The sequence below is a fragment of the Gallus gallus genome, chromosome 2 (assembly GCF_016699485.2).
Source record: "Gallus gallus isolate bGalGal1 chromosome 2, bGalGal1.mat.broiler.GRCg7b, whole genome shotgun sequence".
In the NCBI taxonomy this organism is placed as follows: Eukaryota; Metazoa; Chordata; class Aves; order Galliformes; family Phasianidae; genus Gallus; species Gallus gallus.
The window spans coordinates 141,608,550-141,631,299 of record NC_052533.1 but is presented as its reverse complement, the minus strand read 5'-3'; the positions used below and the strand labels follow the sequence as shown (position 1 = coordinate 141,631,299).

At 42.4% G+C, this 22,750-nt stretch overlaps 1 protein-coding gene across 4 annotated transcripts in view; it reads left to right on the top strand.

Moving 5' to 3' along the window:
- Window positions 1-7,126: 7,126 nt before the first annotated feature.
- The window catches only part of ZFAT (zinc finger and AT-hook domain containing), an 86,208-nt gene continuing 70,584 nt past the window's right edge, over window positions 7,127-22,750 (top strand). For 2 of the 4 annotated variants that reach the window (XR_005857249.2, XM_004940050.5), the window contains exons 1-2: window positions 7,127-7,414; window positions 19,733-19,903. Coding sequence is in view for 3 of the 4 variants with exons in the window: in XM_004940050.5 (XP_004940107.1) it covers window positions 7,396-7,414; window positions 19,733-19,903 (190 nt within the window). In the remaining variant the exon portion in view is untranslated. Of the gene's footprint in view, window positions 7,415-13,600; window positions 13,667-15,476; window positions 18,232-19,732; window positions 19,904-22,750 lie in introns of those variants that run through there. The other 2 variants (XM_040695411.2, XM_040695410.2) reach the window with 2 other exon arrangements.

The window sequence follows — 22,750 nt, the reverse complement described above, 5'->3', positions numbered from 1 at the left end:
GATGTTACTGAAAGCAGAAAGTTAATGTCCTGGAACAAGAAAAGGGCAATGATGCGGTCCTAAACACAGAACTCCACATCAAACATAACAGGAAAAAAAGAAAGCAAGCACACAGAGTGACTCCAGACAGATACAGTGGGGAAAAAATGAGACCCTTATAGAAAAACAATCACAACTTTTCTTTGTTAAGCACAGAACTACCTGCAAAACAACCTCCGATAATTTCCAAGCGCTGACCTCCTTGCAGTTCTCAAGCTGAGCTTCCAGAAGGGCACAGCATCAGCTGGAATTGTTTCCTCATTGTGATCAATGGGAAAACACTTTGAGAATAAAGTGAGTGCGGAGTATCTTTACAATTCCCTCTTAAATCGCTGTAGTGGTAGAGTTGTGTGAGCCACACGGATGATCCAAGTGATGGGACTGCGACAGAAGGCAGTACTATTCGCAACAGTGAACGTTAATGAGTTACGCTTTCTAAACACTTTTGCAGGAATCCATCTTTACGTTTTAAAAGAAGTCTAAGTGTAAATTATATGCCTTAAATATTCTAATTTAGATTGATGTCCTCATATCCTTCACATCCTCTGCAAGAATCTGTCTTAAAGAGACATCGTTGAATACCTCCACAGCTGTGAATCTGGGCAGAAGTGTCCATAGGTTCATAGAATCATAGAATGGCCTGGGTTGAAAAGGACCCCAATGATCATTGAGTTTCAACCCCACTGCTATGTGCAGGGTCGCCAAGCACCAGACCAGGCTGCCCAGAGACACAACCAGCATGGCCTTGAATGCCTCCAGGGATGGGGCATCTACAACCTCCTTGGGCAACCCATTCCAGTGCGTCACCACCCTCTGAGTGAAAAACTTCCTCCTAATATCCAACCTAGACCTCCCCTGTCTCAGTTTAAAACCATTTCCCATTGTCCTATCACTATCAACCCATGTCCCATAGTGGAAGAACAGTTTACAAAACCCTGGGAGAGAGAGACTTAATTCTAACCTCACATTGGGGTTTTTTAATGAGTCCGTAACCTTAAAATACAAAAATAAGCTGGAATCAGGAACTGCTTAATTTGTTTGAACACATTAAAAATAGTAAACTGACAAGATGGCAGTGAAAGACAAAGCCCCAAATGCTGTTTTAATAAATTATTTATTTTGAAATCATTGTGAGAAGATGAGGTGTTTGATGATTAACTGAATAATACTGAATTATAAAAAATGCTCTATTTTCTGCATTAAGGACTTGCTTTTAAAACAAGTAAGCTCCTAAAGAAGTGTAAGACTGGGAGGTGCATGTATGTGGGGAAGAGGTATTCAGTAATTCTAACACACCACCCACCGGCTCACTGTGTTACCATACGCTGCTGGTCACCATAAGCATTCAGCAAATGGCAATGAATGTCAGTGGGTGCCATTTTTTTCCCCACAGAGGAATTCAGTGACACACTTTTGCTTCATACACACTTCTATGTCAGATGCCATTTTGTCAGACTCTGCTGTCATTTGTCTCATGGCAACAAAATAGAATGGAGCATTTGGTGGGAAGGCTCAGCCTCTACTGCCACAGCATCCACCTCTGATCTCGTTGGCCAACATAATAAAATTGGAGGCGTTACTTTTAGAGCAGCCCTTGTACTTGCTGATGGAGTTCACTGAGCTGAAGATGAAGGTGATGGACTTAAACTGTCTCTACAGTGTAAAATGAAAACTGATAGTTGTGTTGATTGCTTTAATTCAGTAGAATTAATAGGCTTGTTACTACTTAGTGGTTTAGAAGACCCTCAGAAAAGACAGTGAGTGGTGATAAAACTCCTGTCTCCAGCCACTCTGCTCTGTTGTTTGGATGCAGTTGCCAGCAGGAATCTCTTTTCTAAGTAAAATAACTCTTTAAACATTTTTATTATTATTTTCTTAATCTATCAAGATGGATTTGAAAATTGAATACAGAACTCTTGGCAGCCTGGTCTAGTGGTTGGCAATCCTGCACATAGCAAGGCGGTTGAAACTTGATGATCACTGTGGTCCTTTTCAACCCAGGCCATCCTATGATTCTATGGTTCTATGATTGGTTGTGCAGTTTAACAGGCAGGGTCAGGTGGCAGTAAACCTACTGACGAGGACTCAAGGGACGCAAGAGTGGGATGAACATTAAACTGTTGTCACCAGGGAACTGCAACGCCCCCTTAAGTCCAGTTAAACCTGGAATTGTGTGTCTGTATCTCACATGAGCAACAGCTAGGCCAGTGATTGCAGAACGGATACATCCAATCTCAGGACTGTAAAGTGGGCATAAATGTGGAGCATGCCCTGAGGGTGCAATCTCACGGCTTGTTTTGTTTCTCTGGCAGTGCCCCTGGCTGATGGCCCTTTGCAGTTAATGAGGTTCGCAGCCTGACTGCACGGTGCCATCGCTTACACAGCTGTAACGGTGTAATTGCAAAGCCCAAACTGTGCTCTGTAATTAAAAAAAAAAAACAAAACTTTATAAAAGTAGTGCTGTTCACAAGGCTTTCGTTCTCAATTCACAAATTCTTCTCATGGTATTTAGAATATACCTACCATGTTTATCTAAAGCTGCCTTTTGGTCAAACTGCTCTTTAAAAGTATGAAATCATAGAAGTACACTGATTCCTATAAGAACTGTGTACAGACAGAAAGCTGTTTGCAAGCACACGCAGTAATCTCGCATGCAGCACAGTGCTTGTGGAGGCAGGGATACCCCATCCCCGGAGGTGTTGAAGGCTAGGTTGGATGGGGCCCTGGGCAGTCTGATCTAGTGTGTGATCTAGGCAGGCAACCCTGGCTAGGGATCACATCTAGGCATGTGATCTACTGCAGGCAACCCTGCTTGCAGTAATGGGATTGGAACCTGATGGTCCTTGAGTTCCCTCCCAACCCAAGCCACTCTATGAATATTAATTTCAACTTTTTATTGTTTTTACAACTTTAATTCCGTAGGGCCACTCTATTGAACAGCTAAGCAAGGTGTGCTCTGATTTCACACCTGTGTTAACACTTTTCAGTAAAGTGAGCTTCCCATTTCCTGCTGATAAAGCATAGCCACAAAACTGGGAAAAGGAGGAGTCAGCATCTGCTCTGTGGCCTCTGTAAGGGACATCTACACTCTCTTCATCAGTTCCAGCTCCAGAAACAGGCAGAAGTCTACACAATATTTAATTCCCTCTGCATGTGAGCTTTGCACGCTCCGGTGCTCTGTGGGTTTGGGGTTTTTTTCACCACTATTTTAAGGGATTTGGCTAAGAGAAAATCAACTGATGTTGGCTGGACACAGTTGCTAGGAGACTTCTCAGTGAACTGAAGAGAGGATCTGGCAGTGGTCTGTTGCATGCAGGAACTAACATGGGAAGCTAGAGAAAAGTTGGGGCAAGAGAGCAGAAAATACATGGAAGAAGCTTCTGGGGAAAATAAGAAAGACAGCTGTGAAAGAAACTGGGTCTGAGAGAAGAAATGTAGCAAAAGAGGTCAGTCAAGGAGATAAGCAGGTGGGGCCTGAGCAAGTAGAGAGCGGATCTTGTGTTTAGTAAATAAGGGAAGCAGGACAGAGGGAAATGAATCAACAGAGCAGGATCAGATTCCCTCATCAGGTGAGACCATGCTGTGTCACAGAGCACGGCTTAGGATTCACAAACACCAATGTTCCCACCTTCAGAAGATATCAGAGAAAATTATTTGCATCTTGACATTTTTGCTCTCCATCTACAAATGATGTTAGTTATCCTGTTAGCTCAACCAGCTGTCGTGTATGGTAAACTCAGGCCAGTGATGAATTATGTGGCTTTTAATATGACAGTATGGGGTGGAATTTCTGGAAGAACTTGTGAGTATTCTTGCTTAGGCTGTGGAGATCATCATTCAGAGTTGCAAACACTTTGCTTTAACCTGGCTCTGTGACCTGGCCAAGTACCCAGCAGGGCCCTTCTTGTTCTCTGCTGACCTCTGACAGAGCTCCCAGAATATTTTAACTAGGCCAGACACAAAAGTTCAGAGGTTCCAGAGTTTGTTGTTGTTGTTTTCTTCTCTCTTTTTGCTAAGGAACAAAGCTTTATTAACATATTATTATGTTAATATTAACATATTAGCGTAACATAAAAGGCCATGTTAATATGGCCTTTTACATAGCCTTGTGACTGTGCAAAGCAGAACTGGATGAAATAACTATGTAAGAAGGAAACCATGTGTGGATTGATGCACAATCAGTGGCTCTAACTATGTGAAAGATCTGGGGCAAGCACTTTTCTTGGCAGAAGAATCCACCCTCTTTGCTGTAGTGAGGCTCAGTGACTCAAGGACCAGGGAATGTTCTTTCAATGCCAAGGTAAGGACAAATATTACTCATGTCCTAAAAAGAGCACAACCCCTTCCTTTCAGGGGAGGTGAGCATCTGAGCATGCATGTGCTTTGATCTTTATTGCTCCGAGCAGAAAACATTCTCCAGAAGCTGACAGATATAGTGAGAAGCAGAGATGTCAACGGGGACAAAAAGGGCACTCAAAACAAGAGTTTGGGAGGGGAAAAGTGGGACTCAAGGTAGCTAAAGACAAAGGCATAATCCTAAATGTTTCTTGTCATCACATCAAAATAACCGTTTATAATTCTGCTGTAGTGTTGCTCTGTCATTCAGATCAGAGATGAATTAGCAGAGGTCTGTGACCATGGGAGAAGGTCTTGTCCTTCTCTGCTACCCTGTATTTGAGACCAGCATGTAAACACAAAAACACGTTTTTTAACAGCCCTTTAATGCAAGCCTTTCAAGAGGAAGAAGATTAGTGAAGCCAGTGGCACACAGCTTCTCACTCACAGCCTTTCTGCTAGGGCCTAGGACTCAGTCTGGCTCTGGCTTCTGGCAAAGCCCTTCTTTGTCCTTTCACATTTGCATCTGTACCAACAAATGCAGTGCAGTGTAGTATTGTTAAATGCTTCCAACTGGTGGAACAAATCACAGTGAGACTCAAAAATGACTCCTTGATACAAAAATGATTTCATCTCCTCAAACTTATCCTTTCATTGTCACAAGCACCAGGAAGTTCAGGTAGTTTGGCCAGAGCTACTTGTGGTGACCTGGAGGACATGCCCCCATAATATGTTGTGAGTGTGTTGGGTTTGCCTAATGGGCATACTTGGTGATTGGATGTGTCTTTCATGTTAAGAATTTGGCAGTGATTTACATCTTATGTGCCCCTAAGCCATAAGGCAACAGTGCTGATGTACTCCCACATCTTCTCTGGGGGCCGTCTGCCTTTCACTTTCTCTGGGTGCCTCAAGGAGCTGCATGTAGATGTGCTCTGGTATCAGTGACTGCTGAGTGATAGCGGCAGCACACACCATTCTTCAGCTTCCTCTGCCAACACACTCACACTTCCATCTGCACAGATATTAGTGCTTCTGTTACAAATATTTGCACTCCCACCTCTCATAAACCCTTGACTGCTGCTGGCCTACCACATTTCCCATATGTGGCAGTGCCTTAAGTAACAGGGTCCCTACTTCCTTTTGGCTAGAGAGTTGATCGTTCTCTGTTTTTGTATGCAGTCTAAGGGTGTTTTGTGTTGATGATAGGTAATGGATTTTTCTTTTGAGGCCAGAAGACTCCTACAAGAATCACAGAATCATAGAATCATTAAGGTTGGAAAAGACCTTAAGATCACCAGATCCAACCATCAGCCCATCACCACCATGCCCACTAAACCATGTCCCCCACTGACACATCTCCATGTTTCTTGAACGCCCACCATCTCCCTGGGAACCTTGTTCCAATTAATAACCATTCTTTCAGAGGAGAAAATAGCTTAAATATCCAACCTGAACCTTCCCTGGCACAACTTAAGGCCAGCACTTCTTGCCCTGTCAGTAGTTACCTGGGTAAAGAGGCCAACTCCCATCTCACAACTTCCTTTTACGCAATTGTTGAGAGCGATAAGGTCTCCCCTGAGTGTCCTCTTCTCCAGACTAAGCAACCCCAGTTCCCTCAGACACTCCTCACAAGACTTGTGCTTCACACCCCTCACAGCTTCACTGCCCTCCTCTGGACACGCTCCAGGGCCTCAGTGTCTTTATTGCAGCAAGGGGCCCAAAACTGGACACAGTACTTGAGGTGTGGCCTCACAGGTACCAAGTACAGAGGGGACAATCACCTGCCTGCTCCTGCTGGCTGCACTATTTCTGATACAGGTCAAGATGCCATTGGCCTTCATGGCTACCTGGACACACTGCAGGCTTTGTTCAGCTGGCTGTCAGCTCACACCTCCAGGTCCTTTTCCTCTACAGTCTTCCAGCGACTCTACCCCAAGTCTCCAGGGATGCATGGGGCTGTTGTGACCAAAGTGCAGGACCCGGCACTTGGTCCTGTTACAGCTCATACAACTGACCTCACTCCATCGATGTAGCCTAAAGTACGGGATAAAACTCTGAAGCTGGTTGTTAGGATAAAAATCTTAGTTCAGTATCCAAAAATGAAATAGAATTGCAGTCGTTGGCCCGTCATTTTTTGAGACGTGGCAGTAGAAGAGAGGCTGCAACCACAGAGATGATAAGAGCACTAAGATTGATTGTCGTTAACAGGACGGTGCAGTGGAGCAGAAGTGCTCACCAATTGCCCCAGTGAGGGCTGAGGTGGCTCAGCCCCTGAATGGTGGTGAATTGGGTTAGAGGCTCTGCGGGCAGTGTTTAGAAGCTGTGGATCATTATATAGCCGTTTTCGAAGTTAAAAAGGTCTAAGAAATAGATTGGTTCTGAGCTCTTCTGATTGTGATTCATTTTACTTTTTATGGTGACGTACAAACAGCGATGCTTAACAGTTATTTTTAAGAGATATATCTCTTTAAGTAGGCATGCATTACTTTTCTTACAACGGGCCTCAGGAACCAAAGTCAGTATGAACTCCTTTTAGGATGTCGGGGCACAGCGACGCTAACGGGAGCCCGAACGGAGAGCACCGACACCCAACCCTACAGGGAAAGGCCGCGCACCCCACAGGAGCACCGGAAACCCGCGCGGGTGTGGAGGGGGGAGGAGAGCGAGCTGCGCATGCGCCGCCCTACGGCCGCCATTCAGCTGCTGGGCGGCACGCGACCCCCCGCCCTCGCGCGCTCCGTGTGACGTCGCTAAGGAAGAAGCCGCCGTGTCGGAGGCGGCAGATTCGCCATAATCCGCCGCTTGGCCAATCTCACCCCCCACCGTCTCCATCTATCAACATGTATATATTTCTTTTTATAAGGAGGAGCGGCGCGGCACGGCACACGTGAAGCCCAGCCTGCTGGCGCAAAAGTGTTCTTTTTGAATTTTTTTTTATTTTTTATTTTTTTACAAGGCCGCCGCACTTCGCTTCCAGCCAGCTCTCCCGCTGCCTCCCAAAGCCCCAACCCCGCCGCGGTTATGGAGGCTGCGGCTGCAGGTGAGCGGCGCCGAGCCGGGGAGGGCGGCGGAGCGCGCGGAGCTGTTAGCGCTGAGGCAGGGGAGAAGTAGTTCCGGGCAGCGTACGGCGTCATCGCCATCCGCGTGCGAAGTAGTTCCCTCAGGAGGAGCGGCCGCTGCTCCCCCCTCAGCACGGCGGGGATGGCGGCGCGGCGGGAGGAAGGCGGAGAGGCGGCCGTACCGCGCTGGGCCTGCGCGGCCTGCGGCCCGAGCTACGCTGCCTGCTCGGGAGTGAGAGCGGCCGCGGCGCCGGGCTCGGGCGGCGGGAAGCGGCCGCCTTGTTGCATGAATGATTAAAACTGGGAGTTTCTACTGCGCTGTCAGCACAGCCCCTTGTGTGCCATATTCTCGCCTGGCTTTTATGGCGATTAACATGAAAATAAAATGACGCAGACGGGACTGCCCTGATAATGTGTATGTGCTGTTTCACAGCGCCTCGTTTCTTGCACGAGCTGGTGATGTTGCAATGATTTAACACCAGATCATATTCCTCTATACTGAAATTTGGTTATCATTCACAGAGATGATTCCCAGACCTCCCCTCCCATTCATGAGGAAAGAGTTAGGCACTGTCACAAGTGCATGGTGCCAGATGGGATCCACTCAGGAGTGCTGAGGGAACTGGTGGAGGTGATTGCTGAGCTACTTTCCACCGTCTGTCAATGTTTGTGGTCAGCCAGAGAGGGCTCAGAGGACTGGAGATTTGCTAATGTGACACCCACCTACAAGGACTGTCATAAGGATGATCTGGGGAGCTACAGGCTTGTCAGCCTGACCTCAGTGCCAAAGAAGTTATTGAACAGATCATCTTGACTGGGATAATGCAGCTTGTGTGGCACAATCAGGTGATCAGGCCCAGACAGCACAAGTTCATGAAAGGCAGGTTCTGCTTGACCAACCTGATCTCCTTTTATGACCAGGTGGCCTGTCTAGAATGACGGATGAGGGAAAGGCTGTGGGTATAATTTACCTTCACTTTGGTAAAGCATTTGACTCTATTTCCCACTGTATTCTCCTGGAGAATCTGGCAGCCCATGGCTTGGACACGTATACTTTTGGCTGGGTGAAGAACTGGCTGGATGGCCAGGCCCAGAAAGTGGCGGTGAATTGAGCTAAATCTAGCTGGTGACCAGTCATGAGTGGTGTTCCTCGGGTCAGTATCGGGCCCATCCTGTTTACTATCTTGATTATCTGGACAAGTGGATTGAGTGCACCCGCATTGAATTTGCAGATGAAATCAAGTTGGGAGGAAGTGTCAATCAGTTTGAGGGAGGGAAGGATCTGGATAAGTTGGATCGATGACCTGAGGCCAGTCATGTGAGCTTTAACAATACTAAGTGTTGGGTCCCTCACTTTGGTCACAACAGCCCCATGCATGACTACAGACTTGGAGCAGAGTGGCTGAAAAGCTGTGCAGAGATGAAGTATCTGAGGTTGTTAGTTGACAGTCAGCTGAACAAAGCCTGCAGTGTGTCCGGGTAGCCATGAAGGCCAATGGCATCTTGACCTGTATCAGAAATAGTGCAGCCAGCAGGAGCAGGCAGGTGATTGTCCCCTGTGTACTTGGTACCTGTGAGGCCACACCTCAAGTACTGTGTCCAGTTTTGGGCCCCTTGCTGCAATAAAGACACTGAGGCCCTGGAGCGTGTCCAGAGGAGGGCAGTGAAGCTGTGAAGGGTGTGAAGCACAAGTCTTGTGAGGAGTGTCTGAGGGAACTGGGGTTGTTTAGTCTGGAGAAGAGGACACTCAGGGGAGACCTCATCACTTTGTTCAACTCTCTGAAAGGAAGTTGTGGTGAGATGGGAGTTGGCCTCTTTTCCCAGATAACTACTGACAGGGCAAGAGGTAATTGCCTCAAGTTGCACCAGGGAAGGTTCAGGTTGGATATTTAATCTAAATTCTCTTCTGAAAGAGTGGTTATTAATTGGAACAAGGTTCCCGGGGAGATGGTGGGTCACCGTCCCTGGAGGCATTCAAGAAACATGGAGATGTGTCAGTGGGGGACATGGTTTAGTGGGCATGGTGGTGATGGGCTGATGGTTGGACTTGATGATCTTAAGGTCTTTCCAACCCCAATGATTCCATCACGTGTGCTCCAGAAATCAGGTTCAGAGCCTTGCAGCCAGAGCCTCCCAAATGATTTTGCTATGTCTGGTAATATGGTTTAAGGTATGATGGTGTCCGAGTGGATTACCACAAAAGTGGTAACTGCTGTAGTGTTGCATTTATCCACATGAGGGCGGTCTTACAACATGGAAAAGGCGAAGTCTTCATGTGAGCGTAAATATCTCTGCTTTTTTAATGATGGAGAAGCTTTTTTCTTTCTTTCTTTCTTTCTTTTTTTTTTTTTTTGATAAGTTGATTATTCATAAGTTCTGAAGTAATTTCCTTATTTTGTCAGGCTTTTCATTTAAAACCATTTGTAGAGAAAGCTTTTTTGTTGGCCTGCACTGGTTATAAGAACACCCCTTTTAATCCAGTTCTGAAGTTTGTGTATTTTATGCATCATTAGAGTATGCAGGCAGTATCCTTTGAAGAACTTCTACAAGTGCTTCTGTAAAGCTACATAAATCTACTGTGAGTAAGAGGAAAAAAGATAGACTTTTATCCGTGTTTCCTAGTTAAGCACCAATATTCTTAAGCACCAATTAGTTAAACACCAATCTTTTGCCAATGTAGTCTGCATATACCATGCTTTTGGTATTGTGAGAGTGGAAGGATGCCCTTCAGATGGAGGAGGGAGATAAAGGCCTTGTGCCTTTTCCCTCCTGGAGTGGCTTCATCACGTGGCAAGATGCAGGTTCTGCTTTCTGGTGATGAGTTAGACAACTCCAAAGCAAGTCCATGCTATGTGGAATACTTATTATTTGTGAATTTTCAAAGGTATTGTCTTCTGGTGGTGAAAGAATAAAATATTTGAATGCTGAGCAACAGAGTTGTATTAAGGGCTACGTTTGTGTTGTGTCCTATCACTATCCACCACTGAGTGATGCTTTTAGATATTCTTCCTGCTGCTTTCAAGGATTTAACTTTTTAGAGCACTTTTTGTGGCTTGTTTTTCTTTTGTTAAAGATGCTTTTAATCTTTATGTAGTTCACATTGTTAAACACAAACATTTGGCTTTTTGTCACTCCTCTAAAGGATTTTTGAGTACTACTTGAGTCGTTATTGCAGAGTAAGTCTCAAGTGGGGTCCCATTGAGTGTGGTCCTGTTTTACTTCTGATAATGTCAAGAACTTTTCTCTGATTATTTCTCTGATTATGTGCTGGGTGAAGTAGCTGTTAATGGCATCCAAACATTTAATATTGTCATTGTGTTCTGACCTGACATTTAACCAGTTTGTAGAAGGATAATTGAAACCTAAACAGTGTTGTTGTTTGTGTCTCTGTAACATCTCCTTCAGTGTGTCAGTCATTCTTACTCTTGTGCTCAGGCTGTTGCTAACACACCCTAACGCTCCTCTGTGTATAGGGTGAGCATTTCTGTCCTCAGAGATGCTGCTAGTTTTTGGCAAGGTCTCTTAATCGGATTTGGCCCTAAGCTTCCCCTAACAGGCTGCACTGCCTCACAAGCAGTGCATCCTGCTTTGTTTCCCCTCTGCTTTGCATTTTGCATTATCCCACTGGTGTTAGAACAGTATTTTTCAGAATCTTGTTTGGATGCCTGTCAGTCAGCGGCCTTGTTTATGGCTCGGCGTTCTGGTTCTGACACCTTATTAGGCTTGTTGAGTTATTGTGGTCGCATGCAAGTTATTTTTTAAGGCAGCTGCAAAGAAATGAGAAACAAAAAGAGCAGTTTGTCTCAGCTCTGTGCTCTTTGTTGTCTCCCGATGTTTCTGTCTCACCCTTCGTTTGAAAACAGTCTTTATGATTTATCACTTCAGGGTGAGCCACCTTGATCTGCGTGGTGTGTCACACTTGCCACCTACCCTTAACATCTTCAGTTCAAAAACTTTTCCATAACCCCTTCCATTTTGATTGAGCCCATTGGAGCCTATCACTTCCTGCTGTTTTATCCTCGACTTGTCATGTTCCCTTAGGCACAGATGGAGCTATCAGCCCATCTCACAGCATTGCTGTCACATAGCTGTGTTCAAAGTGGTTAATAGCACTGACTTAAATTGTGCCTTTTTACCCAGTTTTTGTTTTCTCTGTCATACTGTATTTGCATTGTATCATTTTTAGATGAAGCTTGTTTCTTATCAAGAAACTCCGGCACACTCGTTGTAATTTGCTCTGAAACCCCATACCTCTCTGTAGCATCTGGCAAACTCCATAGAAGCATTTAACCCAAAAAAGTAAACTTGAAGTCTTATTAGAAAAAGATACTGAATGGATGTCAGTAGGTTTTATTTAAGATAGTATTAATTGGAATTGATTTTAGCGTGATTTATTTTTTTCCAGGAATGTGTCCTTTATCAGCGCTTGCACAACTTTTTCTCTTAGGCCAGAATGGAAAATGTTGGTGGTGTTTAACAATCAGTTACACTGTCCTGAGTGCAGTTAGCAGCTACAAGCTGAAACAGAGATGGTCAGATGCTGCTTTTGTTTAGACTGGCTGTGTCCTACTGTGCATTTGTCTCAGCGGTCATCCTGTGCAGGTGACTTAAAAAAGAACAGGTGCTGACATGAGTTCAGGTTCAGGTGAAGGAAGCCCTGAAATAGCATTCTGCTCTCTCAGCCTGCTGCTTCTGCTGTGGTTATTTTGTTAGTTTTGAACATAGGCTCTGTTGGGCTGAGCTGCTGTGAGCCATTTGCAGAGGGAGTTACTGGGATGCTGCTGCTCCAGTGTTAGCAAATGGTGGGAGATTTATAAATGTATTTCTAATGAGTATAATGCTTTTGGCTTTAGATGTGCTGTATTTCACCCCGTGATTTTTGATGAATCAAAACACAGAAAACAGGGATCGATTGATTGATTTTTTTTTTCCAGTCTATCAAATGAAGAGTAATAAAATTATTGTATACCAATGCCTTTATTGAATCACAGAATGGCCTGGGTTGGAAGGGACCTCAAGGATCATGAATCTCCAACCCCCCTGCCAGGCAGGGCCACCAACCTCCCCATTTACTAGACCAGGTTGCCCAGGGCCTCATCCAACCTGACCTTGAACACCTCCAGGGACAGGACATCCACAACCTCTCTGGGCAGCCTGTTCCAGCACCTCACCACTCTCCTTGTAAAGAAGTTCCCCCTGACATCCAACCTAAATCTTCCCTCCTTCAACTTAAAACCATTCCCCCTTGTCCTGCTGTTATCTACCCTTTCAAAGAGTTTACTCCCCTCCTGTTTATAGGCTCCCTTCAGGTACTGAAAGGCTGCAATGAGGTCACCCCGCAGCCTTCTCTTCTCCAGGCTGAACAAGCTCAGCTCCCTCAGCCTGTCGTTGTAGGGGAGGTGCTCCAGCCCCCTGATCATCTTCATGGCCCTCCTCTGGACCCTCTCCAACAGCTCTCTGTCTTGTACTGGGAGTTCCATACCTGGACACAGTGATAACTAGAATGCTATAAGGCAAAGGAAGAGGTCTAGAGAATAAATCTGTGGCAAAATACAGCTTTTTTGAGGCTAAAATGTATGTAATCAAAACAGGTTCATTTAGAGATTCTTTTATAGGATAGAAAAATGCAGCTGACAGTTACTTACATCTTAGTGAAATGAAGTAGAACTGATTACTTGCAGGTATTAGGAGCATGCACTCTTGCATTTCAGACTTTTTTTTTCTTTCTGAAACAGAATAAAGTAGATTTTTGTTTTCAAAAATGTCATTTCAGTGAAGTAATAAAAATCAGAGATCTGTCCTAATGTGTTCTGAAAAATTTTACATTTCTGTTTCATTGATGTTGCTCTCCTATAAACTATTATTTACAAGATCTGAATGCTTCCACCTGAAAGAAAAGTCTTGTTTATTTTTTCTTGAAGGCTGTATATCCCACATGCTCAGCTTTTGTGTAGGAAGAGTTCTTTAATGAACACAGTAGATTTATTGGCAGAATTGTGCCCACCTTCTGATATGATAGGTACTATTATTGCGTTCGAAACTTGAACAAAAACCCCTTGTATTTTCTGAGTAACTTTCATGTTAGTGTGTAATTATATTGTTTCATGTTATAATGAATATTTAACTCAACTGAATAAAGACAGCTTGTGGCTAGTAGTGCTGCGATTGAGTGCTTGCAGTTTTCAAGACAGAATGCAGGGCAGTACAAGGAAGAAGGACAAGACAGTGAGCAGGTCAGGTACTGAAGTAGCACAACCATCTGTTTTTGATAAGCCTGTTGGGCTGTCATTAGTGCAGTGCTTTGCTGGTGGATGAAGCTACAGTTCGCTTCTGCTTTTATTGTACAGTTTGTGGTAGCTTATTGCAGGTGTTCCGTTGCTATTAGGTATATTTTTTGTTTTTACAGCAGTAAGAAATTGTTTTAGGAACATTTGAAAATTATTGCTGAGTTTTAGGCAGGCTGCTATCCTTGGATATAATCTTGTCTTCCAGTACTTGACATATAAGTTGGAGGGGGTATGGCTGTTTATGAGGGTGGATAGTGATAGGACAAGGGGGGTGGGTAGTGATAGGACATGGTCTTAGACTGAGACAGGGGAGGTTTAGGTTAGATATTAGGAGGAAGTTTTTCACACAGAGGGTGGTGACACACTGGAACAGGTTGCCCAGGGAGGTTGTGGATACCCCATCCCTGGAGGCACTCAAGGCCAGGCTGGATGTGGCTCTGGGCAGCCTGGTCTGGTGGTTGGCGACCCTGCATATGGCAGAGGGGTTGAAACTAGATGACCATTGTGGTCCTTTTCAACCCAAGCCATTCTATGATTCTATGATTGTACTAAGGTATGTTTCTGTGTGGGACCATGGGATTTGATCTTCCTTGATCCACAAATGTAGCTGCTTTTATAGGTATGGGCTTGGAGATTGGCGAGTAGCACGCCTTAAGGAAGTAAAACTTGCTGGAGGAGAATTAGAAATAACGTTGTTGATAAGGGATATTCCAACTCTGCAGACTGGAGGCTTCCTCCTGCCTGTCTGCTGGAGGCCTGCCTGCTGGTCCCAGGATGGTGGATACAGTTAATGCTTTCCCATTTGTAGGTTCAGCCAGGAACAAAACTGGGAATGTATCACACACACCAACATGGGAGGCTCCACAGTCAAGGCACTGCTTTCAACAGTGCTTGTGTAGAGGGTTCACATGTAATGTAAGTAAAGAGCTGAGTCTTCCTCTTGTTCAGCTGATGGAGATTTAACTAATGAGAGCGCACACATTCTGTTCTCCCCTGTATGCTGCTCCTGGGACACATACCAGTCCCATCCCAGTGTCTGGAGCCAACAAGCCTCACCACTCTATAGTGGCAGGCACCATGGCCTGGTATATCCAGCCCTAGTCTGATTGCAGGCACTGCACCAGATCCATTTTTGCTGGTCCCTCCAGTAGCTGGCACTTGAATATGAGGACCAGACAGTGGGAATACACTGAAAGATTGTTGAGAAAGGATTTAATGAGAAATAGGACAGACTGCAGTGGTCAGGCACAGGGTGTGGTCAGTCCCTTAAATACCATTTTCCATTTCTCCTCAAACCCGTTCCTCTACATATTCCTTCGTTGGTTTTACATTGTGCCACAGCCCCTCTCAAGTCTTGTTTCTCCTTTTCCTTTCTTACAAAGTCCAGATGGCATTCTCCAAAGCTGTGCCTGCTGTTTCTTGGTAGCCCGTCAGTAACACGTCATCATCTGTGCTGTGCATGGAATCGTAGAACCATTTGGGTTGGAGTGGACTTTAAAGGTCATCTGATCCAACTCCCCTGCACTGAACAGGGACACCTACAGCTAGATCGAGTTGCTCAGAGCCCCCTCCAGCCTGACCTTGAGTGTCTCCAGGGATGAGGCATCCACCACATCTCTGGACAACCTGTTCCTGTGCCTCACTACCCTTATTGTAAAAAACTTTCTCCTTATATTCAGACTAAAGAAGCATTTCTTGAGAAGACAAAAGGTGTCTTGTGATGTCACTGGGTTTTAATGCTGGAAATAATGTGGACTTGGACTAAATAACCTTTAAAGGTCCATTCTAACTCAAACAATTCTATGATTCTTTGATCCTGTGACATAAAGGTGTGGTTTTGTACTTAACGTGAGGTAAAGAGTCCTCGAGTCTTCTGCCAGGATTCCATGACCATGTTTGGTAGCTGTACAGTGTAATATCCCAGTGTAGCCTGTGCTTGATAGCTTTAGTTCTGACCTGTACAAATGTCATGAAAACTGGGTGCTCTGTTTGCCTTTATGATGGTTAGCTGAGAATGAGTTCTGATGGATTCAAATCAGGGGAAAAGCAAAGTTTTTTTTTAGCTGCAAGAAAAAAAAAAGTTTGGGTATTAAAATGTAAGTTAAGGTGAATAGTTGAAGCTAGGAAGTACATAATGAGGAGCAGGGAGAGAGGAGAGTCTGATAGGCTGGAAGGTGCTGGAGAGAGAGAGGGATCTATTAAAATCATGGAGGCGTGGAATGGCATGGGTTGGAAGGGACCTCAGGTATCATCAAGCTCCAACTCCTCTGCCTCAGGCAGGGCTGCCAACCTTCACATTTAATACTAGCAGGAGGTGAGGGAAAAAAAAAAAAAGAAATAAGTATTACTACAACTTGAGAGACCAGAGGGTTACTAAACTGAGAATAAAGTTTGTATTACATATGCTGAAGGTGGGAAGAAATCTGTTGTATACATTATACTCTACCTGTTTATTTGGATTACTAATAGTGTATAATACAATACCTAATGGGCACAAAAGAAACCAACAAAAAACCTGAGGCCAAAAAACTTCCTAGTCTGAGCATGTAATACAAGTTTACTTGCAGAACATTGTCAGGGATTTGAAGCAGAGTTCGTTTTATCTTTAAGCTCAAATTGAAACAAGCAGTTATGTAAATTCTAAACCATACTGCTGTATATTTTAGGAAAGTTGAGCAGGAGCACAAGTATTTGTACAAGCAGCTGGGTTATTCCACAGGCCGGGGGTGTCAGGTGAACTTTTAGTTTTGTATTTAACCATGGAGTTCATAGAATCGTTAAGGTTGGAAAAGAACTCTGAGATCTTCCAGTCCAACCATCCGCTTACCACCAATATTACTCATTAAACCACATTCCTTAGTACAACATCTACATGTTTCTGGAACACTCAACCATCTCCCTGTGCAGGCCATTCCAGTGCCTGAACACTCTTTCGAAGAAGTTGTTTTTCCTGACATCCAACCTGAACCTCCTCTGGCACAACTTGAGGGCGTTCCCTCATGTCCTAGTTCCTTTTAACTGTTGCAGAGCTTTGGAGGTGATTATAGAAGTTTTTAAGTGCTGTCTGTATTAAATAGCTGCTGAAAAGTTTTGTATACATTGGAATGATTTAGGACATATAAACACAGATGGGTAATGTCTCTTTTGTTTACTTTCTTTGTGTTTCTCATGGAAACAGTTATTTAAAAGCAAAACAAAACCCAGCCCCCAGTTTGCCCTTAGTGCTATAGGGAAATCTGTGACTTGTTACAATGAACTCTTAGTTTTTGACTCATGGTGATCAAAAGTGTATATAACAATATTAACTGATTTCCATAAATAATTCTACTTTCAGTAATGTTTCTAATATGAATGGTCCCTCCTCCAGATTTAAAGAGAAGCAGAACAGATGCTTTTAAACTTTGAGAAGGGAGTTGGAAATAAGGGAGCTTGTTTCCAAGTCTGCACCCCCTGCTTGTCTTCAGTGATCCATTGGTTAATCTCCCTTTGCTATGCACATGCTCAGTATAAAGAACTATTTTTGTCTCATTAAGAAGTACCCTGAGATCTTTGGAAAACTGGAAAAAAAATGAAATGGTTTCACTTATGTTATGGCTTAATTTGCTACTTCTCAATTTGAGAAAAATGTAACTGGTAACATTTATTTCAGTATATGCAGAGTTTATATGGGCAAATTGAGGGTAATGGATTAACACAGGGCAAGCTCATTAGATGAAATATTTCAGATTGGTTTTGACTGAAACTACTCGTTTGTTTACCTGCATACTTGATTAATATTTATTTCATTATCTGCATATTTAATTGATGTTTAATTAATTGCTCTGTTGATTTCCCACATAATTAATTATCCACTACTTAATCGTTGATTCCCTGCATAGTTAATTGACTTTTTGCTTATTTGATTTTTACACTTAATTGACTATAATTCATTACTCTATTGCTATACCACCTAATTAGCAACTGGTTAATTTGTTATCATTTGCTTATTTTAATCTGATTGTTTAGGCCCATGATGAGCACAGCTTATCCTCTGCTTTCTGACCTCCTATTCCAGTCATTCTGCATAAAAGCATTTCTCCCTCTATTTTGTTTCAATTCCACTTCTAAGCAGAGTACTGATCACAGCTCTTGAGGGAAGAGACAAAAAACAGTGAGCCTGAACTCCAGGGAAAACAGCTGGCAGTCAGGAAGCAGAAACAGTGGCAAAGCCTCAAAACAGACGTGTCCACTGCATTGTGAAATTTCAGTGTTCAGGTGTGGTTAAACTGTTTGTTAGATAATCATAGGTTTTGTAGTGGAAATATTAAATATGCACTTAGGAGAATCGTCTCCACTGGGTTAATAACAAGGTTTTTAATAGAAGAATAATGCTAAATAACAGAGCAGAACTGATTCAAAGGAGCATTTCCATTATAAACTCAGTACAATCAAAATAAGAAAGTGTGCTTTCTAAGTGTGCTCAAGACAGCAGAATGCCTGAGTATGAGCCCTGCCGTGCTCGTAAGACCATGGTGAGTATAGTATACATTTTACATTGCTGAACGGGTGTGTAGAATACAGTATATTTTGTACAACGGGAATAGTTTGTGGGCTGTTTTTCAGAGCTATGTTAAGAAATGAAGGCATATTACATCTTTCAGTTTTGAGGTATTTGTACTATTTCTAAAGATTATGTTGTTTTTGTTACAGCAAGTGCAAATGAGAGCTAGCATCGCTATTCTTAACATTCAAAAGCTTTTTCTTGAGTGGTGTGAAGGGAGGGTATTAATGTTGCATAGGGCTAGTGATCTTTGCTTGAGCTTTTTATTAGTTCTCAACTACTGCTTTCCTGTTCTCTTCCCTCCCTGATTCATCCCCAAGCTCACAGAAAAATCACTGTATTTTTGTATTTATTGGCTAACCTGAGTTTTAGTTTGTACCTCAAATAGCATTGGCTGCTACAGCTTGCATTTAATGAAGACATGTCCTTGTTTTCCTTAGGGGGACGGAGGGAGAGGAGAAATTGAAAGTGATGTATGGGCTGGGGCTTATATACGTAGCTGAGGAACTGGCGTGCCTTGAGGATTGACTCCTGGTTGTTAGGGGTTTCATTAGAAACAGAAGGAAGCAGTGACTTCAGAAGTCAAAGCATTACAGCAAATTTCATTTTAAAACATTGACCAATATAAATTTCAATGAAATTCTGCATTTACTGCTGCTTCGTATGCTTTCAGTGTTTTGTCTGGTGTTATTTTGTAGAACTAAAAGGAATTTTTCATAGAACTTGTATGTCAAAGTATATGAAATCTTGATATTTCTCTTGGTGTCAAATGTAATTAATGCTGCCTCTGGTTGCAACAGGATGTTTTGCTTTGAGTGTAACACTTCTTTTTCTTTTTCCTTTTCCTTCCTTCCATTTTCCACCTTTTCCTCCCTGTTTTTCTCCATGTAGATTGGTGGCTCAGGATGAGGTCTGACATTTTTCCAAATTTGAAATGAAAAAGAAAACATGCTTGTGTAGCTTTAAAGTGAATGGGAAGAAGGAGAAAGGAAGACACTGTGCTTGCATAGCTGCGATAGGATGCAAGACTTTGTGGTGTAGAGCACTGCAGATGTTCTGACCTTCCTCTTTTACTCCATTCTTTTATTAGTGGCAGAGCTACACCTGAAGATGATTGGTAATGAGCTCAATGATGAAGATAATTGGTAATGAGCTCAATGAGTAAAGGAAAAAATGATGTAACAAACATACATTTAGTAGTGTCAGTGTCTTTATTTTCTAACAAACATTTATCACCATTTGTGTTTCCACAATTGTGAGTGTTTCTCACATTTGTGAGTCTGGGTAGAAGTTGTACCATTTCTTAAATTTGTTTTGTGATTTATTATGAAAGCCTCCATTTGATGGTGTAACATTCGTTTCTGCTAGTTTGTTAACTGTGTTAAAAGAATCAAAACCTCTGTAACTGCTGGTAATAGGAATAAATGACCAAATTTGGAAATATTAATTTTTTTTTTTAATCTCTTTTTCAGGGATCAGTTCCATCTTCATGTGTAAGCTTTGTAACTTATTTTCACCAAGTCAGTCAGAGCTGTTGTCTCACGTCTCTGCAAAGCACACAGAAGAAGGGACCAATGTGGACGACATCATTATTCCACTCCAGCCTCTAACAGCACCAACAGACATAAACAGAAATGGAGAAGGTACTTTGATAAACTGGTAAAATGTAATTTTCAAACAGTCATTTAGGCTTTTATAATGAAACCTGTGGTCTGGTGGTTCTTCCTTGGGTGTAGAACAATTTACATAACTTGTTTCTACAGTGGTTACCGTGTGCTGCCAACATGAATTTCATTTAGTGCAGATTAGATCGGAGGATGGACATGGATAAACGCAGCATGTGACAGGGGATGATTACAGTGCTCCATTAATTTTAAATGTCAAGTACAGCAAAATCTGCTTCCCAAAGCTTTGATTTGAGGCTCTAATAGCAGCAGAAAGAGTGGAAGTGCCAGACAGTTCAGTTTTCTTAGGCAAGCAGCCAGAGCACCATGGGCTGGGAAAGGGAAGGGGATGAAATGCTTTGAGTTAGAAAACTTACTGCTTTTGGAATTTCAGATAATATTAGTAGTTTGTTCTGAGAAGGCAGTGGCATGGTTCATAATTTGTTATTGTGCTTTGATATTAGTACTAGTAAATTAAAAAAAATAAATCTTGTAGGCCAAGTTTGATGCTACTCTACAATTAAAGAAGTTACATTCATGACTATTTTTAACTGATTATAATTTCAATCCCCTGTAATATTAGCAATGGGTTCAAAATGATTCAGACTTTGTGTGTTTTACACCCTTATTGAACAATGGATTCATATTGTTGGCAAAGCTCTTATTTTAATACAACTACCAGGATTTCCCAAGTCCTTAATAATTATGATTGCTGATTATAAAGAAAAAAATAACCCACTCTAGTATCACACTTGAGCTAGTATTATTATCATTAACGTTTGTGTATGGCATTTCTTCCTTTGCTTGCCAGCAGCAATTCAGTAGTTACTTTGACTTCATGAATGTAAGAAGTTATTTCTAATAACTGGTCACATAGTGTTCAGCTGTTACCTCCTCAGACGGCTGGTGAGGAAAAATTTGCATCAGATTATCATATCACACAATGCCTAAAATTAACAGCGCTTCGTATGAAGGCAAATAAATGTAAGATCTGCATCAAATTTCAAAATCCTCCTCTAATTTTATTTTAATTGTACAGAATGAGTATCACAGGTGTGCAGAATCCATCTTCCTTTCTGCATTTTTTAAGTTTCCCGTTTCCCCTTCACTGAGCTGTATCTCTGAGCACAGTGATAATGGTACTTTGCAACACATTCTTATTCCTGTGAGTAAAAAAGGCTCTTCTGTAAACCTCTTGTTGTATTTGTGGCAGGAACTATCAGCACTTTTGTTGTTGTATGATGTAATGCAAGCATCACGCATTCATCGGAATAGTATGCAATTACCATAAAGATCTGAATGAGCAGAAATCAGACATATGCAGCTTTTAAGAGCATAGCTTTGTAAATCTAATTATGTAAAATAAAATGTTCATGTATAAAGTTAACGTTTTCATTGTGCTGGGTCAATACTTTGCCTCATCTGATGTGATCATGTGGTGCTGCCTTGCCTTTTTCAGATTATTTGGTCTAATTCTGTGGCATCTGCTTTTAGTAAGAATGTCAAAGTGAATTACTCACATAGAAAAGATACTAAATTATTTCTATAATGCGAACAAATAATAAATCTTTCTCATTACACAAATTGATTGGAGAAGAGAGTAGTGTATTCTGAAATCCTGTTCTTCAGTGTTCTGTTTAAATAATTAGGAAGCTCCATAGCAGAATGTAGGAGTTTGAAAATTTCTCCTTCTGTTACGAAATCTGTAGCACATACAGGTTTTAGTGTACTTTTTTTTTCTCTGTGGACCCTTCTGTAATTTTTAGTGATTCAATATTGTCACTAAACAGAGAAGTGACTTATAAATGACAATATGGAACAGTTTCCTTTCAGTTGCCTGATAGATGAACATATTTTTGTCTTTTGAAAACATTTTCTCTTCCATGTATAGGTAAAAAATATATTTACTTTGGAATTGGTATAGATGGGTGATTGTTGAGTTGTTAATGGAGCTCTGTTCTGCCTGAATACTAAATCAATGATTTTATAAGTACTGTGAAAAAGTAAAATGCTGGTAATACATGTTTATTACTCCAAAGTTATTTTATTGGTAATACACTCTGCTGAATTTTAGTTCATCACACCACTTTCCCATAATTAGATCATGATACATTTACACTTGATTTGTTCTAACTGCTTTGATCAGGTGATGTTAGAGTTGTGGAATCAGGGAACCGGGCAAATGTTGCTGTGGTGAACATTATGGATAGGTCACAGTTTGTTCTGCTCTGGAGTATAGCAACTTCGTTTGGGAAATGACAGATGTTTACTGCTTTACAGTAATCACTTGTACTCTGCTTTTCTGTAGGATTTCTGTTCATAACTTTCCATAATGATCTCAATGTTCTTTCAGAGTGCCTGTCAAAGCTCTTTGCCTTTTTACTTTTACTTAATCAGATTGGTAATGGTTTGAGGAGCAGCATGGATGATCCTAAGTTCATCTATTCGTAATATTTCTCCCTGATGGATTGTTGTTACAGGCTGTATCTGCATTATGGGATACGTGTTTTCTGCAGCATGGTTTTCAGGCCTTATCTGATTATGAGAACTGGAAGAAGTTATTGTCTGAGTATGAAAATTTTCCACAAGAGGTGTAACTCCTTAAGGTCACGTAAAACTGATCAGCCTTACCCTGACTTGAGGACTGGCTACAGCTAGAGCATCTATTGAGGCTGGAGGGCTAAGAGCTGTTCCTGGGTGCCAGGATGTATGATCACTGCTACATTTCCATCAAGTTGTGGATTTTCATCCATATTGGCGTGTTTTTGTGTGACCCCTTGTGCAGCAGATTGTGAATACAGCATGTACTGTTGTAATCATTTATGT